At 54.7% G+C, this 17,545-nt stretch overlaps 1 protein-coding gene across 8 annotated transcripts in view; it reads left to right on the top strand.

Moving 5' to 3' along the window:
• Positions 1-17,545, top strand: part of NCOR2 (nuclear receptor corepressor 2) — a 376,514-nt gene that overhangs the window by 219,364 nt on the left and 139,605 nt on the right. For 6 of the 8 annotated variants that reach the window (XM_036753339.1, XM_036753353.1, XM_036753378.1 and 3 more), the window contains exons 11-14: positions 1,093-1,186; positions 2,849-3,027; positions 8,786-8,840; positions 12,511-12,609. In XM_036753339.1, the coding sequence (XP_036609234.1) occupies positions 1,093-1,186; positions 2,849-3,027; positions 8,786-8,840; positions 12,511-12,609 (427 nt within the window). The remainder of the gene's footprint in view (positions 1-1,092; positions 1,187-2,848; positions 3,028-8,785; positions 8,841-12,510; positions 12,610-17,545) is intronic. The other 2 variants (XM_036753385.1, XM_036753345.1) reach the window with 1 other exon arrangement.

The raw sequence follows: 17,545 nt of genomic DNA, 5'->3' as shown, positions 1-17,545 counted from the left end.
AGTCCAGACAGTCCAGAGTCATTTACCCAGATCGGAGCCCTATTGCTGAGCAAATGCCACCCGCTGTCCTTGTGGAAAAGATGCAGAGGTGTGGGCCAGGCGTCACCACGTAGATGGACTGGCAATCGGTTACCAGGCCTCAGCGGTTAATGGTTTCTCGTCAGATTGGATGGAGGTCTACAGCGGAGCCCCTTAGGGATCTGTGCTTGGGCCCATGCCATTTAACAGTTTTAAACGTTGATGACATGTGCAGAGCCGTAGATGGCAGGTCGATCAAAGCTGCTGATAACATAAATCTGTAGTGGGGGGTTGGCCAACATAGTCAGTATCCATCGGGGTCCCAAGAGGCTGATGAGAAGTTGGACGCACTCTAATAAGATGAAATTGAGGAGATGTAAATGTAAAGGCTACACATAGTCACACACGCGTGCGCGCACACACACACACATGACATGAGGACAAGATGGCGGAGGCCTGCTTAGAAAGCTGTCTGAAAAAGATCTGAGGGTCTTAGTGGACTTTGAGCTCAGTAAGCATTAGCAGTGTGAGGTTGCACCCCCATGCTAATGCTGCTTTGGGGGACCTTCTGAGAGGCCTCCAAGCTCCCAGGGATAAGGAGGAGATGAATGGTCTTACTGGCTTCTGGTGTGGTCAGATGACATCCAGAGCACCACGCTTGAGTCTGGACATCACTGTACAGGAAGGGTAATTAATGCAGAGGGGCCTTGAGCCCATGCTACCGAGGACCAGTTGGAGGAGCTGGGGCTTTTAGTCCTGGAGAAGAGAAGGCTCTGGGGCAGGGACGTGCCAGCCGCCTCATCAGGGGAGTAAACAGATGTTACTGAGAGGTGAGTTTAGGCCTCATGTCAGGACAGTTCAGGTTCTCCACAAAAGCGGATGGTTCCCTGGCCGGTCCTTCGCCTTAACTGTGGCTCCGTCCCTCCTCCCCCCAGACGCTCTCCCTCTCTGGTCACAGCCGCCCTTCCCTCTAGAGGAAGTTGTGGGCCTTCTCCAGCCACCATGCAGACAGGAGGGTGATTCCCATTGTGGGAGAACGTCTGTTCCTCAGTGTGTCCCTGTGCGCTTTCCCAGCAGGGTAGGACAGAGGGGCAGCGGCCTGTCCATGTCTGCAGCCCGGAGCGAGCATGAAGTGTCGGAGATCATCGATGGGCTCTCGGAACAAGAGGTGAGACGTGGTCTCGGCCTGTCCTTTCTCCCCTTTCCTTCTTTAGCTGCCGTTGTCTTGAGTCCAGGGCCCAGCACTTGGAACGTGCTGCTTGGATGGCTGATCCTCCTGGGGGTTGGGGGATGTGGCGTCTGGAAGGCTCCTTGAGGTGGCCCTTCCCCATAGAAAAGCCCTTTGGACGGCCTTTGGGAAAGATGCAGGAAAACCCAAGCGCTTTCCTTGTCCCCAGCCCTTCATCCACCATCCTTGGTTCTGAGCCTGTGGGCCCTGGAACACTCATGAAGCGCCTACTGTGGGCTAGGCGTGGCTCTGGGCGCTGTGGCTGTACCGACAAAAATGAAGCCATCTCCACCCACTGGGAGCAGTTACATTCTCCCGGAGCAGGGCCCAGGGTCCCCCAAGGGCTCCATGGTTAGGTCAGGGGGTCCGTGAACTTGGACGGGAAATCTTTGTTTCAGAATAATTGTTTTCCTTTGTAATCCTAGGTATTTAATTTGTGTACACATGATAGTAATGATAATACCGAAGAGCATTTACTTAGCACCTTAAAAACGTGATTCAGAGAAAGCATCCACACGCATCAGCAGATTGCCGAAGGGTCCGGGTCACTCTGACACTGGACACAGCATTCCCATTGATCCCCTACTATGTGCCAGGCACTGTGCTAAGTCCTCAGGTCACAAAAACAGCTCCTGCCCTCCAGGGGCTTCCATTCTATATGAGGAGATAATGAGACAGAAGTAAAAGCCAGATAGGCAGTCAGCTCTCTGTGCTGTGGTCACAAGTACCCAGGCATAGCAAGCCTTGAAGGAAGCTCAGGAAGTGGAGCAGAGGGGAGTGAGGGGGTCTCTGGGACAGGAGATTGGGTCCAGAACAGGGTCAGGAGTGGGATATGGCCTCCCACAGTTCTGCCTTTGGATTCGGGGGTGGCAGAGGATTCTGCCCCAGCTGGTGAGGCCCCGGCCCCCACGGCCTCCTCGAGGGGTCCAGATGTGCCGGTCCAGAGCCTGGGTGGTCAGCGGGTGGGGGCGCTCCAGGCCAGCCTGGCTCTGGGGACTGGTTTACAGCCCTGGGGTTTCCAGATGGAAGATTGATCGTTTCCCTCCTGATGGAGATAAGGCAGCAGCTTCTTCCCCCCTGAATTTATGAGGCTGCCCACAATAAAACTGTCTAGGGCCAGCCCCTAAATCCTCCATCCCTGCACGGCGAGGCTGGTTTTTAGGGTGATTATTCTCCTGCTCTTTGGGGCTTTTCCTTCCCATCTGAACATCTGTATCCTCCACGGCTCCTCCGGGTCTCTCTAGTGGCTGCTTTCTCAGCCCTCCCCTACCGACTCTTCCTGGTCTATGTGGTCTCTGCCTCTGTTTCCCTTGGGGTCCTTTTCTGTCTTTGTCTCTTGCTCAGCCTCTCTCTGCCCCTTCCTTTCCCTCCTTCCCCTCTTCCTGTCTCCCTTCTCTCTGTCTGAGCTTGCCCCCTTACCTGACTCTCTTTCTCCGTCTCTCCCCCTCATCTTTTCCCCTTTCCACTCTCTCTCCCCCTTTTCCCCTTCGCTCCCCTCTCTGTATGGGCCTCCCCTCAGTCTCCCTGGCCTTCTCTGCTTGTCTCCGCCTCTCTGGCCCCCTCCCCCCATCTCTGAGCCTGCTTCCGTGTCTCTGCCCCCAGAATCTAGAGAAGCAGATGCGCCAGCTGGCCGTGATCCCCCCTATGCTGTACGACGCCGACCAGCAGCGGATAAAGTTTATCAACATGAATGGCCTCATGGACGACCCCATGAAGGTCTACAAGGACCGCCAGGTCATGAACATGTGGAGCGAGCAGGAGAAGGACACCTTCCGGGAAAAGTGAGTCCCTCCAGCGGCGCTGGCCTCTGCTCTCTGCGCGGCCATGCCCAGGTTTACACAGCGCTTTAAAGTTTGCACAGCGCTGTCACGGCCACCCTGGGGACGACGTGCCCTGTTACCTGCATTTTACAGAGGGCAGACCGAGGCAGACAGGAGAGGCAGCTGGGATGTTCTGATTAGATGTGGAGCTCTTGGGGGGACCTAGTGAATCAGCATGAATCAGGGAGCCCCGAGAGAGGAGGAAGGGGAGTAGGGGCCCTGCCTGTGAATGCCAGGTCAGGAAAGCCCGTCTCCCAGAGCGGGCCGGTGCCTGCTGTGCTGCCGACAGTCTCCGAGGGCCCCCGGTAGAGAGGACAGACCGTTCCTTCCTAGCCATCTCCTCTGGGCAGCTTGGGCTACAGGAGGAGCGTGGGTTCAAATTCTGACTCCTGTGTGACCTTGTCAAGCCCGTTTACCTCTCTCATCCTTCCTTTCTCCATCCAGGAAATGGGAGGGTGAGGGAGAAGAGTGCCAAGCCTAGAGTTCCAGTCCTGGCTGGCTCTACTGCTGCATGATGTGGGATCCTCTGTGGGCCTCAGTTTCCTCCTCTCAGGGTCCTAGGATCCTGAGCCCAGCAGCCATGACTGCCTGGGACGGTGTTTTTTCACGCCTTTGTGTCTGTCCCGTATTAGGAGCTTCATATGTGCTTGGGGAGGGTGGGGGGGAAAGGGGGAGCTTGCAGGACTGCTGCTGAATGCCTTCCAGTACTCCTGGTGGACTTCTGGCCTCTGTACCTCGGGTTAGGGTCGGGCTGGGGGGAGGCATCAAATGCTGGCTAGAACTGGAATGGGGCAGAAGCGTGTGGAGGCTTAGCCTCAGCTGAGTGCATTCGGCACGGGTCTGTTGGCAGTCAGAGAGCCCATGCGCCAGCCAAGGGGCCCTCTGGCCAGCTTCTCTATATGACTCTGGTGTCCTCCTTCCGCTGGGGCCTCCTGCCTCCCTTGGCGGAAACCACAGCATCTGGCTTTGGTTGCCCGTCTCTCTCAGTGGCTGGCCAAGCCACCTTGTGCGATGGCTCCCAGGGCCTCAGAATCTCAGCTGAAACCAGAATTAAAGTGGAGAGGGAGGGAGCACAAGTCAGGGACAAGGGATTCTCTGGGAGCTCCCAGGCCGAGGCCTCCTGGGAGGGGATGGTTTTTCTTCCGAGGAATATTTTGGTTTTAGTCCTCCCCCACACACCTTCCCCATTCTCCGCAAAAAACTCCCCCGAAATTTCCTGGGTTTTTTTCCCATCAGCCATCGTGATTTTACCTAGTTGAGTGTGACAGAGAAGCGAGTCAGCCAACAAACATTTATTAAACCCCTACTGTGTGCCAGGCACTGTGCTAAGTGTTGGGGATTCAAAGGGCGTTCCCAGTCTGAGAGGGGAGACACCAGGGTTGGCCGGGAGGGTTTGAACAAAGGAATTCTGTTTCGGACATCCCACGTAAGTTGTCCACTGGACGCCCGGTTCAGGCAGTGGGGGAGATGTGAGGTCACAAGGGAGGGGAGGGTGGGACCAGTGCGGAGGAGAATCAGGACCTGGGTTGGTGGCGTGGAGGGCGAAGGAGATTACCCAGGAAACTGTAGAGAGAGAAGAGAATACGGCCAGCATCAGGAGGGACCTGGCTGAGCAGGGGAGAAGGGGGTCTGCTGGGGAGGGGAGCCTGGAGAGAGGAGGGCCGAGGGAAGGACGTGCCAGCGGCCGTGTTAGAGAATAGTTTTGGTTGAATGAGGTTGGAAGCCAGACTAAAGAGTACAGGGAAGTGTGGGCACCAGTGTAGACGGCCTTCTCTAGGAGCTTAGCCACAAAAAGCAGGAGACAGAGGGATGATCCTGGAGGTGGAAGTGGGACTTTAGGGAGGATGGGAGAGAGGCAGGCGTGTTTGCAGGCAGTGTGGGCCCAGCCGGCAGGGAAGGATGAAGGGTGGTGAGCGTGGGGATGCCAGAGTGGCTAGCGAGGGGAGGAGGTGGCTGCAATGGGGGTCCCTCGGGCCTTGGTCAGGAGAAGCAGCAGTTGCATGGTGGGGGATGCGAGAGGAGGAGGTGGAGGAGCCCCTGTGGGCCGTGGGCTGTGAGTTCAGGGGGGACGTGTGAAAGGATCACCTCGCCTGGTAGATAGAAAGCTGAAGATGATGTCCGGAGACCTGGATTCTAGTTCTGCTCTCGGCATTTCCTGCCTGTGTGACTTCATGTCTCTGGGACGGTGCGCCTAGCTTTGCCTGCTTCCCGCACTGTGGCAGATAATGAGGAGGAGGGGACGGGAGCCTCTCGCCAGCCCCGCAGCGCCCCGGATGACCACTCTCACCATGTCCAGGAAGATCTCATTTTACAAGCCAGCCCCGTGCAGCACAATGCGTTTCTATGCATCTAAACAAAGTCATTTGGTAGCGGCCATATTTCACTTACCCCGCTCCTCCAGATTCCCATTAAAAAAAAAAAAAAGGTTGTTTCCGTGGTTTCAGATTTCCTTCCTTCATTCAGTAGACACTTAGCGAGGCCTTACTCTGAACAAAGCCCTGTAGACATTTCTGGAAGTCGTCCTGACGAGTCGGGGCCCATCGCTTCGCTTCCCACAAATTCAGTGTCCCTGGAAGTTTAAACGCTTTCCTTTTGGACCTCGGCCTGGAGGAAGGCCGTGGTAGTAGTAACAAAAGTAATGAGTGCTGACATTCATGAAATGTGTCAAGGCTGGCATATATGGTGCCCTCTGGCCCTCATGTGGTGCTGTCATCAGCTTCGTTTGAGCCTCTGAGAGGTGAAGCGATCTGCCCCAGGTCACAGAGCTGCGAGACAGGCAGGGTTCAGGGTCTCCTTGACTCCCTGTCCAGCATCCCTAGAGCTAGAAGGAACCTCAGGGGCCATTAAAGCCAACCTCCTCATTTTATGGTTGGGGAAACTGAGTCAGGTGCCTTCCCCAACATCACTGAAGGCTTCTAGGGGTGGGATTAGAACTTGGGTCCTCTGACTGCAGTCAGGGCTTTCGCCACCATATTAGAACAGCCAACACATCATTGGGCCTCTCTGGCATGTGTTTGTGTGTGCAGTCAGGCCGTGGGAGGGGAGATCTGGCCTTGGTCACAAGCATCAAGGACAAAGGAGCATGGTTTCTTATTCCTAACTTAGTCAGCAAATATTAAGCCCCTACTATGTGCCAGGCACTAGATGCTGGGGATACAAAATGAAAGGCTCCTTACCCTAAAGAAACTTAGATTTATTAATTCAATACACATTTATTAAACACCTACTGTGTGCTAGGCACTAAGTATTGGGGATGCAGGCGCAGAGAATGATCCTTGCCCTGAAGGAGCTTACATTCATTCGTTCATTCAGTATACATTTATTAAGCACGTACTGTGTGCTAGGTACTAAGTGCTGGGGATGTAAGTGCAAAGAATGAAACTATCCTTACCTTGAATGAGAACTCATCCATTCATTCAGTACACATTTTTTTAAGCCCCTACTATGTGCTAGGCACTAGATGCTGGGGATACAGGTACAAAAAAATGAACTGATCCTTGCCCTGAAGGAACTTGCATTCATTTATTCGATACACATTTATTAACCACATGCTGTGTGCAGGGTGCCCTGCTAAGCCAGGGCCCATGTATGTTCCTGACAGCATAGGTATAAAGTGCAGCTCAGTCCAAGCTAGTTTGGGAGGAGCGGACACAAGCAGGTGGAGACAGCAGCCATGCACGATTGAGATGGTGGAGGAAACCATGGCACCCTGTGCTCACCTCCTTCCCCCTCGGGAGGAAGTGCGTGTGGCCATTTCTCTCTCCTGGGAGAGGACTGGTAACTTGAGATGATTCCTGCCGCCTTCGGGGAAAGGGCCTGGGCAGACTGGCAGCTGCACTGAGCTTCCTACCCCAGCTCTGGCAAAGGCCCTCGCGAGGAGGCGGGCTAGGTGGCCTCAGGCTAGCCTCCAGTGGGAGGGCGGGGGTGGGCAGAGAAGGGAGAAAAGGGGAGAAGACAAGATGAAGAGGAAGAAGTGAGGGAGGGAATGGAGAGAGAGAGAGAGAGACAGAGACAAACAGAGGGAGACAGAGAGAGGGAGAGAGATTGAGAGAGAAATCAGATGGGGAGGGAGGGACTGTGGCAGAAGAAAAGGACGAGAGGCAGAAGCAGAGGAGAGAGGGCATGAAAAAGCCGGGAGGGGCCAGAGACAGAGCTAGGGAGGTCAGGGATCCTGGGAAGGGCAGGAAGTAGGGAGTGAGGGAAGCCGAGGCTTGGCTCCTGCCTGTGCACACCGGCCGGTCTGTCAGGGTTCAGGTGCATCCTGTGCCCATCCAGCCAGGCCTGGAGCAGAGCAGGACTGGAGCCAGAGCCGGGCTATCACTCGAGAAGGAAGAACCCTGAGGCAATAGGGGAGAATTGGGGTTTCTAATTGCAGGGGTGGAGGAGGAGTGTGGGGTCACAGGTGGGAGCTAGGAGACCCTGGGGAAGATGGGGCCCCTAGTATCTAGTCCAGCCTCAGTATGTCAGCGAGCATTTATTAAGGACCTGGTCACGTGAGAGGCAGGATGGCCAAGTGGAGAGTGTCCCACCTGTTAGTGCTAGTTGTGAGATCCTGGGTAAGTCACTGAACCTCCCAGGGCCCCAGGCTAAGGCTCTTAACTTGCAGAGGAGTTGGGGGAATCTTCTCTCCAAGTAGAGGGGAGAGTTTCCTTTTGACACCCCCCCGACTGTGGGCTGCACAGAGATAGAGCAGCCCTTGGTCTCAGAAAGCTTGGTTGGCACGAGTGCTGAGGAGAGGAACATGGTCAACACGGTCTGTGTGTAAATAGAATAGAGTGAAGCAGACAGAAGATGTCATTCCCGGCTCAAGGTCCCTACCAGTTGGAAGAACCAGGACAGATCCATGGGTACCTGGGGGGGCCACCTCTCCTTGGCCCCTCCCAAGCCCCTCAGGCTTGGCTAAGTGGAGATCCAGGGAGATCCAGGAGGTAGAAAGTGAGGGGGAGAGAGGGAGAGAGTGCTCAGAGGGCGGCCTGGACGGTGCCCAGGCTGGAGTGTGGCCTCTCGGACAGACCTGCTGCATCGCCTTCCCCAGCCCCCCACCCCCTGGTGGAGATCTGGGCCATCATCTTCCCTGTTTCTCAGCCCTGCCCCTCTGCAGGGCAGAGCAATCCTCTGTTGCTCTCAGGGAGCACCCTGCCCTCCTCCTCCTCCCCCTCCTACCTGGGCGCCATGTCCGTGGCACACAGGACATGTCCCACCTGTTTCCTTTGGAGCAGTCTGAGAGGCTGGCCAAGTGAGACCACGGCTCCTCGTCTGGGCCCCAGGAAGCGGGGCCTTCTCCTGGTCCTCCTGTGGCTCCTGGCTGGCCCGCTGGTCCACACCCTCCCCACCCAGTCAGGTGCCTCCCCAGAGGTGGGGGGTGGGATTCAGGCCTCCCTCCTCCCTTTCCCCAAGCTTCCCCAGACCAACAACAGCAGCAGAAAAAAGTGCAAAAGGGGGGAAAAAGACGAGATCGGCTAAAAAAACAAGCCTCTCATCTTTCCTGGAAGCTGTTTTAGCAGGACAAACAAATATTATTTTTTCAAACCAGCTGAAGAGGCAGTGAGTCACTGGAAGGAACACCCTTTCTTGCTGGCCCCCACCCCCAGCCAGCCCTACCCACACCCAAACCCCCGTGGGCTTAGCTGCCAGGGGCCCGGAGGGAGGGGGCGATGGGGCAGCCGGCCGGCTGCCACCCCCTCCTCTCTCTCACCCCATCTCTCCTCCTCTCTTCTAGGTTCATGCAGCACCCCAAGAACTTCGGCCTCATCGCTTCATTCCTCGAGAGAAAGGTGAGGGGACCCCCTCCTCAGTACTCTTGGCGCAGGCCTGTGCCCACCCATGGCTTTTATCTGGAGAGAGATGGGGTTCTCAGGAGAGGCCTCCCCTGATCCCGCGTAGTGCCCGTCACCCTTCCTTAGGACGACTTCCATTCTTTCCTTGCCCTGGGGAGAAGGAGGGCCCCACCCAGGGCCCTGGCCTCTGGGCTGCCAGGACACCCCATTGTTCGGGAGCGACACCTGGCATTTCTATCGCTCTGTGTTTGCCAAGAGCTTCATGCAGGGACCTCACTTGGTTCACACCACAAACACTGTGGGGCGGGGCTTGTATTATCCCTGTTGTGACAGATGAAGAAACTGAGGCAGGAAGTCATTCAGTGACTCGTCCAGGGTCACACACTAGTAAGTGCTGAGGCAGGATTCGAATTCCAGTCTTTTGGACTCTAGGTCCAACACTCTCATGTCCTACTGTCCCTCGGCTGCCTCTGTCACATGCAAATCCCTGGGGGACATGGGACGCCCTTGATTCCTGAGCCCCCGAGGGAGCTCCCCAGCTTCCTCTCTGAGGAGGAAGAGGCTCTGTGATGGCCCCCAGGCCAGAGCCAGCAGCTTCTGTTGTCACCTTGGGCAGGTGAGCCGGTACCCCCCCCCCCCACACAGGGAGGCAACCCATCTCCCTCTAGGGCTGCTCAGCGGGGTGGGACAGACACACAGAGTGCAGACACACATGCCACAAACACATACATACGCAGTACGCATACCACACGTACGTACACATCACAAACTCTGGACCAGAGCCTGCCAATTTACGCACACACACACCACGTGCATTCACTGACATACACACTTAGAGAGACGCACACACACAATGTATATTCACCCACCCACCACAAACACACACAGACCGCAAACACACATAGACATACATATACACCACAAAACACACACATAGACACATTTACAGACACATACACACAACGCACATCCACCTAGACACCCACCAACACACACAAATACATACACACAATGTACTCAGATATATACCCAGGCACATGTAGACACTACAGACACACACAGACCCCCACACACAACATACAGACAGATGGCAGTCACAACACACAGACACACACAGTACATACATACACAAACACACAGATATGTACACAGTCATACATACCACACACACACTACACAGACACACGTAACCCCTCCCCCACAATGTACAGATGCAGACAACAGAGATACACAGAGTACACACACAATACACACAGACGCACATGCCACAAATACACGCATAGAGATATCACAAGTACACACGCATACACAAACATACACCCACACCACGAACATCAGATCCCGAGTTTGTACATCCCTAATGTACAGTGAGAAGGGGCCCTGGCTTGGGAGTGGGAGGAGGCCGAGGGCCTGGGTTCAGATCCTGCCTGGTCTGCGTACCATCTGTGTGATCTCGGCCAGGCTCCTCTGTCTCCGGGCCTCAGTTTCCGCATCTGGAAGATGAGAGGGTCGGGCCAGCGGATTTCTGAGGCCCCTCTGCGTGCTGGGCTTTGACCGCCATGGCAGATCCCCCGCTTGCCAGCTCGAAGCTGGCTGAGCCTCCGTCCCCTCTCTGTGGAACTTTGTGTTGAGATTGCTGTGAGGAAAAGGCCTTAAGCCCCGTACCAGTGTGGCGTTGGCAGTGCTTTTATTTTTCCCACTATATGTAAAGATAGTTTTCAACATTCATTTTTTGACTTTCAGATTTTTCTCCCTCCCCAAGACGGCAAGCCATCCGCTGTAGGTTATACATGTGCAGTCATGTAAACATATTTCCACATCAATCATGTTGTGAAAGAAGAAACAGCAGCACAAAAGGGAAAAACCAAGTGGAGACAGTCAGCTTTGATCTGGGGCCATGCTAGTGTAGTTAAGTCCGTGAGAGGCAGTGTGGTCCAGTGCGGGGAGGCAGGATCTGGGTTCGAGTTCTGAGTCTGAGCAGGTCAGCTAACCCAGTGCTCCTGGGGAGCTCTCCCAGAGTATTACCAGTCAGAATGAGTCTGCTCAAATACCAAGTCCTCCGTCTGGTGTTCAGGGCCCCTCCAGCCTTTCAGGTCTGCTGGAAGCCCCATGGACTCTTAGGTCCAGTGACAATGGCCTCCTGGCTGTTCCCTGGAACCAAAAACGCCCATCTCCAGACTCTGGGCATTTGCACTGGCTGTTTCCCCATGCCTGAATTCTCACCATCACCTCTACTCCTGGCTTCCTTAAGTCCCAGCCAACCCTGCCTTTTAGAGGAAGCATTTCCCGACCCTCTTTAATCCCTCTGTGGATGCTTGTTTCCCTATAGTGGCCTACACTTGGTCTCGGCATCAGTCTGGCAGCTCCTAGAGGGCAAGGCCTGCCTTTGGCCTTTCCCCCAGTGCTTAGTGGAGGGAATTTCCCCCTTGGAATATTCTTCCTCTGATGAAGTCACAGAGTCAGACCTTCCCCTGGCCCTAAACAGGAATGGCATTGGAGAGTTAAAATGCACATAATTGAAGGCCTGTGGTCTGTGCCTCCCAAGCACCTGGGCCAGCTGCCAGGCTGCTGCCCTTTCCCCAAGCAAACGCATCAAGCACCTACTATGGGCCAAGCACTGGAGCAGGGCTAGAAATGCAATGACCCCTGCCCCCAGGTGCCTACAGTCTTATGGGGAGGGAGGGCGGGCTTGTGTACAGAAGCAAGACCACCTTAGCTTCCTTATGCTCTCCAGAGTCCCCTCCGGGTCTACGTCTAGGACCTGAGATAATATACTAAATATACACAGTCCCACAGTCCGTAGCTGATTGACTAAGCACTGTCCTAGGTCCTGAGGCTGGTCCCCGCCCTCACAGGGCTTATATTCTGGGGGGTCAGCAGGGGAGTTACTGGGTTGGGATGGCTCCAGGATGAGTCAGCTGATTGAGCAGAATAGAGGTTCAGCCAATGCCAGGAAAGCCCCTTGTATGGGCCCACCTGGGCCCTGAGGCTGCACACAGGCCCTGCCCTCAGGGAGCTTCCAGTCTGCTGGGCAAATAACCTCTTAAAAGCCAAGGCCTGGGGGGGGCCTTTGCTCTGAGAGAAGCCTCTAAGAGCGAGTGGAGGGCTTGTTTTTCAAATCTTGACCTACTTGGAGGAGGGGGCTCCCCGCGAAGATTGAAAGGCTCCTCGAAGATTGAAAGGCTCAGCGTCAGAGCTTGGCCATAAAGGAATATTATTTGGTGATAAAAGAATTATTACTTTTCACAGTGGGGAACAAAGTTAATGGAATTCCTTACCCCGGGAGGAGATCCAGGCTGAAATTATAAATGGGTCCTGAAAGGCTTAGCAGAATTCATGGAAAATAGAGCTATTAGGGGCTTTTAAGGGAGGCTGGGGTGGGTTTTTTTTTGGGGGGGACATCCTGGCTGCTGGGTTTGGCATCCATAAGCCCCTTCCCCCAAGCCTCTGTCTCTCAGTGCCCCATCAGGGTACAGAACCCTAGCCCGTCGGGGGCTCCAGGGGTCTGTTCAGGTGGAAGTGGAGAAGGCAGCTGAGGTTGGGGTGTGGGCGTGGAGGGACTCCTGGGAGCAGGGCTTAATGCTGGTGAGGCCGCAGGGAGCCCCTCCCCCACCCCTCGGAGACCCAGGGCCCGCAGAGACCAATGACCCCTTTCTCTCTCGTGCAGACTGTGGCCGAGTGCGTCCTCTACTACTACCTGACCAAGAAGAATGAGAACTACAAGAGCCTAGTGAGACGCAGCTACAGACGGCGTGGGAAGAGCCAGGTACCAGACCTCTCCGGTAGGGGAGCCCCTGCCCTGTCCCCAGAGGCCGGTCCTCAGGTCATGGCACCGTAATGGCATTCGTCACTAGGGAGGGGGTGCCTAAAAAAGCCCCTTCCCTGTCCCGAAATCAGCCTTCCTCAGCTCTCCTTCTAGAGACCTGGGGCGATGGGGCGGCTCCAGCCGGGCCTTGAATGATCTCTGCAATGTCTGTCCCCTTGGTTCTCACCATGAAAGGTTTTCTCTGGGGACCTCACCTCGGTGGCCGTGTCAGCCTCTGTTTCTTCATCTGTAAAATGGGGGTAATCGCGACCTCTGCCTCCCTGGTCGTAGGGAGACCCGACTGAGCTGCGTAAATGTGAATCCTGGTGGTCATGATGATTCCTTCACATGCTCCTTGTTCATCGTCTTCTCTCCCCCCAAAATGGTGGGAGTCAGTTAACTGTTCCGTGGTCGTCCGGCCTATCCTGCATCCTGGGGAGAGGACCTTCTATGTGGTCAGCCGGCAGATTCTCGGTCCGGGAGTCTTCATGTGAACCCGCCGTTGGTGGGGTGCGGTGCCTCCCCATCCCATGACAGAGAAGGGCCTTAGCTTGAGGCTCCATGGGCAGATGTGGGGTGGGGGGAGAAGGCGGGTAGGAATAATTTTCCTTCCATAGAGGTCCAGAGATGCGCTTGTCTGGGTTCACCCCCCCACGTGGGTCACTTGCCCCAAGGCAGGAGAGGGAGGAAAAGATCCCTCAGGATGCTTCCAGTCTGGCGATTCCAGGATTGGCAGGAAATGAAAGGGATTCTTTGTGTCCCTTGGGGTCCCCCCACCCAGAGGTGTGTGCTGCCTGGGCCAGAGTCAGGACAGACGGCTTTGTCCAGGCTACAGAGCATCTGATGGGGGGGGAGGCTCATCCTTCCGGTTTGTGATTCGGGGCATGGCAGAGAAAGTGGGACTCTTGGCCTCTCCTCTGGGCTCCCGTGTCACTGTGACTGGGTGGGGGATTCTCTGGATGCCTGCTCCTTCTTCCCTAGGCTTAGGGTCCTTAACTTGCAGCCTGTGATCTTGGGCACTTTTTTTCCTTTCTTAGTAATATTTTGATAACTGTATTTGTGTAGTCTTGGTCTCCTTTGTCATTTTTTGTATTTTATTTTATGTGATTGAAAACATAATTCTGAGAGAGGGCTGCTCAGCTTGCCTAGAATCACTGCCCAAGGGTCCAGGACACAAAACAGCTAAGGACCCCTGACCTAGTGGACACCCCTCACTTAGCAGACTGAAGGAGACTGAAGCCTGGAGGTTAAGTGGCCTGCCCAGGGTCACGCAGATTGTTAGCCGCAGAGTCAGGATCCGAACCCAGATCCCTCGGCCCCAGAGTGAGTGTCCTTTCCCCTGTATCGTGTCAGATTTGTCAGATACTCTAGTTCTCCCGGCCCGCGTGTAGGTTGTTTGCTTGGTGTGTTTTTGGCTTTGCTGTGATTTCAGCAGCTAAGGGAACTCTTGGGGTGCACGTCCCCCTCCCCAGCGCAAATCGGCAGCTCTTCAGTAACTCGACAGTCTTGGCTTGTCCAGGCCAAGGAACACTTCAGTGACTTTGCCAGGGTCTCACAGCCAGCAGTTGCCGGAGAGGACTTGCAGCTCCTGCTGTAGCCGGCAGCTTCCTCGGGATCCCAGCAGGCTTCTGGGCGGCGCCAGCCCCCTCTCCTCCTGTGGCAGTGTGTGCTCAGCTCAGACTGATGTGATGCTCACCCGAGCCAGGTGGAAGTAGGAAGGGCAACTGTGGGCTGGAAGAACATGCACAGGCTGTTCAGAATGCCAAGGGGAAGTAGCTTTAGGTAACCAGTGACCTCCTGGGGAGTGGGGGGAGCATCTCCTTTGGCTGTGCTCCCTCCCTCCCTCCCTGCCTCCTTTCTGCCTCCCTTCCTCCCTCCCTACCATGACTGAGAACACTGACTCAGAGAGCCTGCCTTCCTGTCCCCAGCCCTGGTGCTATTGAAGTTCAGACTGGTGGTCAGTCCCAAACATTTATTTATTAAGTGCCAGAGGAAGAGAAGGGAATGAGTATTTCTACAACAGTGCCTACTGTGTGCTGCACACTGTGCTCTGTACTTGAGACACACAGAAAGGTCACGGTCGTGGGTCTTCTCAGGATCCATCCTTAGGAGCTGGAAGGGTCCTCTTCAGGGCCACCCTCATCTTTTTACAGAGGAGAAAACGTGGGTAGGGGGAGTTGGCATGGTTTGCCTGGAGTCATCCAGAGAGGCTCATCTGGAGGATCCTCGACTAGAGCTGGGGGACCCTTAGAGGCCAGGGGAGTCCGTGTTTTAACCCCCCATTTTACAGATGGGGAAATTAGGGCACGAAGAGATAAGTGACTCGTCCAGGGTGACAGTAAGCGTATGAGGCAGAATTTGAAGCCTGGTCTTCCTGACTTCGGAGTCAAAGCCTCTGTCCACTATGGTCCTGGCCCTTGCTGCCTTCCAACCTCCGTGTGCAGCCAGCCTGGGGGGGTGGGGTGGCACAGAAAGGACACCGAGAGCTGGGATTAGATTGAGGGGAGACCGTGGCACCATTGCAGTGGCCCCGTGTGGGGGAATCAGCTCTCTGTGATTTAAAATGTGAGTCAGCTTTGCTTCTGTGAAGCAGGATTAAAGAATTAAGTCTTTGTAAAGCCTAACGGCCGACACTTGGCAACTATTCATCTAGTTTCTTATTGTCCGATGCCTTCCAGCAGCGAAAAAATGAAACCTGCTCTCATTAGAAGAAGGGAAGGACTCGGAAGCCTTTGTCCCATTACCTTGGGAGGAGGGCGGAGGGCCGAGGCAGGGGTTCCTGCTCATGGGCGGGCCTCCCACGATGTTTGCCTCCCTTTCTCCTTCCCCTGTCAGATCTGCATGGAGGGAGGGAAGATTGGGATGCACAGAATCCCCAAGGAAGGAGCACCTTGGGGCAAGTTACTTAGCCTCCTGCATTGGCCCTGGGTTCCTCATCTTTAAAATGTGGGCACGGCACTATCAGTCACTTCACAAGCATTTATGAGGCACTCACGATGTGCCCAGCACTGTGCTAAGTTGTTGGGGATACAAAGGAAGAGAAAACACTGGGACCAAACCAGGCCCTTTCCACTTGGTTGGAGCCTTCGTGCCCACTCAGGTCACTTTCCACTCCCTGTTCATCACTAGGGCCCAGGGGGCACCTTGAAGATCTTTTAGACCAGCTGGTACCGGTAACCAAGAATCCCTTTAGCACATCCCCAGGGATGGGTCACCTTGACTTGTCTTGAAGGCCTGCTGGGAAGCTCCCTACCTCCCAGGGTACCCTGGGCCATTTTGATATGACTCTCCTAATTAGCAAATTTTTCTTGACCGTGAAGCTGAAATCTACTTCCTTGTACCTTCTGCTCCTGACTCCTGGTTCTCCTCCCTGAGACCAAGCAGGAAAGTAACAGGATTTTGCTGTGTGTTATCCTTGTTTTACCCCCAACTTAATTTTCTCTGAAGCATCTCATGGGCCTAGGGGTTGGGAGGTGGAGCCAAGTTCATGTGGAGAAATTTGAAGTCATTCCTCGGCCTCGGTCCTAAATCAGGAAGGAGGGACATGGAGGGTTTCTGGGCATCCTAGCATGAGCCGGAATGCTCTCTCCTGCCTCCTCTTGCCTTCCCTCGCCTCCCCCAAACATCTGGCCCAATGAGAGATGAGCTGGCTTGGCTGAAGGCCGGACAGAGGTGGAGATTTATGCACATAACCTGGAATGATTCTCCGTGAGTGGCAGATCAGCCTCCTCCATCTGGCCCATTTCATAAATATGGAACAAATGTGGAGAGATACCTGGGAGCTGAATTACTGGGCCGTAATTCCTTCTCTTGGCCCCAGTGACAATATAATAAACCACAGGGTCCGTCTCGGTGGCCTGTTGTGTTACTCTGAGATATAATTATTGGGCTGCTCCTGGGAGAGAGAGAGAGAGAGAGTGTGTGTGTGTGTGTGTGTGTGTGTGTGTGTGCGTGTGTGTGTGTATAAATTCATCTGTCTTGGGCTTTAGAAAACCTGTGGATCTGACTGTAAATCTCCTGGTGTTGTGTGAGGCAGGGTAGGGGCCAGGGTGGCATGTGCCAGGGCACCATTGTTGTATCCCTGTCGCCGTAGTGAATGGGGCGTTGGGATGTTAGCTTGAGCCCCCTCAGCCCAAGACCAGCGGTTGATGGCAGTGCTTCTGCATTGGAGGGGTGGCATTCGTAGGCACCTGCCTGTGTGTCCTGCTTAGGCAGTGGAGTCGATCCGCATCTCCTGCCGTGATCCTGCCGAGAAGAGGCATCAGATTGGAGCTGAGGCGAGGCACGGTATTGAGGGCATTAGATTTGGGGTCTGCCCTTCTGGCCAGCCTTCTTCTGGGCGAGGTCCTCATTCTGTTCTCCTACTATTAACCAGTCCCAAGACTTTGGTATGAGGGGAAGAGCACTGTCTCTGGAGTCAGCTGACCTGGGTTCAGATCCTGCCTCCTGACTTTTTTAGGAAATCATTTTGCCTCACTGTCCTCAGTTTCCTTATCTGTAAACTGCATTGGCTGCAATGAGATGGTCTCTAGGCTCCCTCCATCTCTCAGGATTTGATCCTGATCCTATGGTCCAGTCCAACCCTTACATTTCATAAATGATGAAACGGTGGCCCAGGGAAAGTAAGGACTTGGCCAAGGTCACATGGTGGTAAGTGAAGAGGGCAGGATTTGAACTCACATCCTCTCCACAGTCAGTAGCCCTCTTTCCTCTATCCCATTATTCCTACCTGAGGCAACAGAGGAAGCAAAAGCTTAGAGTCATCGGAAGGTGGGCTGTGCTCCCTGAATGTAGAGAAGCATAATTTCCCTTTAAGTGAAGAAGGGTTCAGACAAGAAGCATTTATTAGGGACTTGACGTGTGCTAAGTGCTGGGGCCCCGAAGATAGGTGAAAGCA

This window comes from Trichosurus vulpecula, chromosome 1 (assembly GCF_011100635.1).
Source record: "Trichosurus vulpecula isolate mTriVul1 chromosome 1, mTriVul1.pri, whole genome shotgun sequence".
In the NCBI taxonomy this organism is placed as follows: domain Eukaryota; kingdom Metazoa; phylum Chordata; class Mammalia; order Diprotodontia; family Phalangeridae; genus Trichosurus; species Trichosurus vulpecula.
Note: the sequence above shows the minus strand (reverse complement) of the source record. Positions and strands in the feature narration are given on the sequence as shown.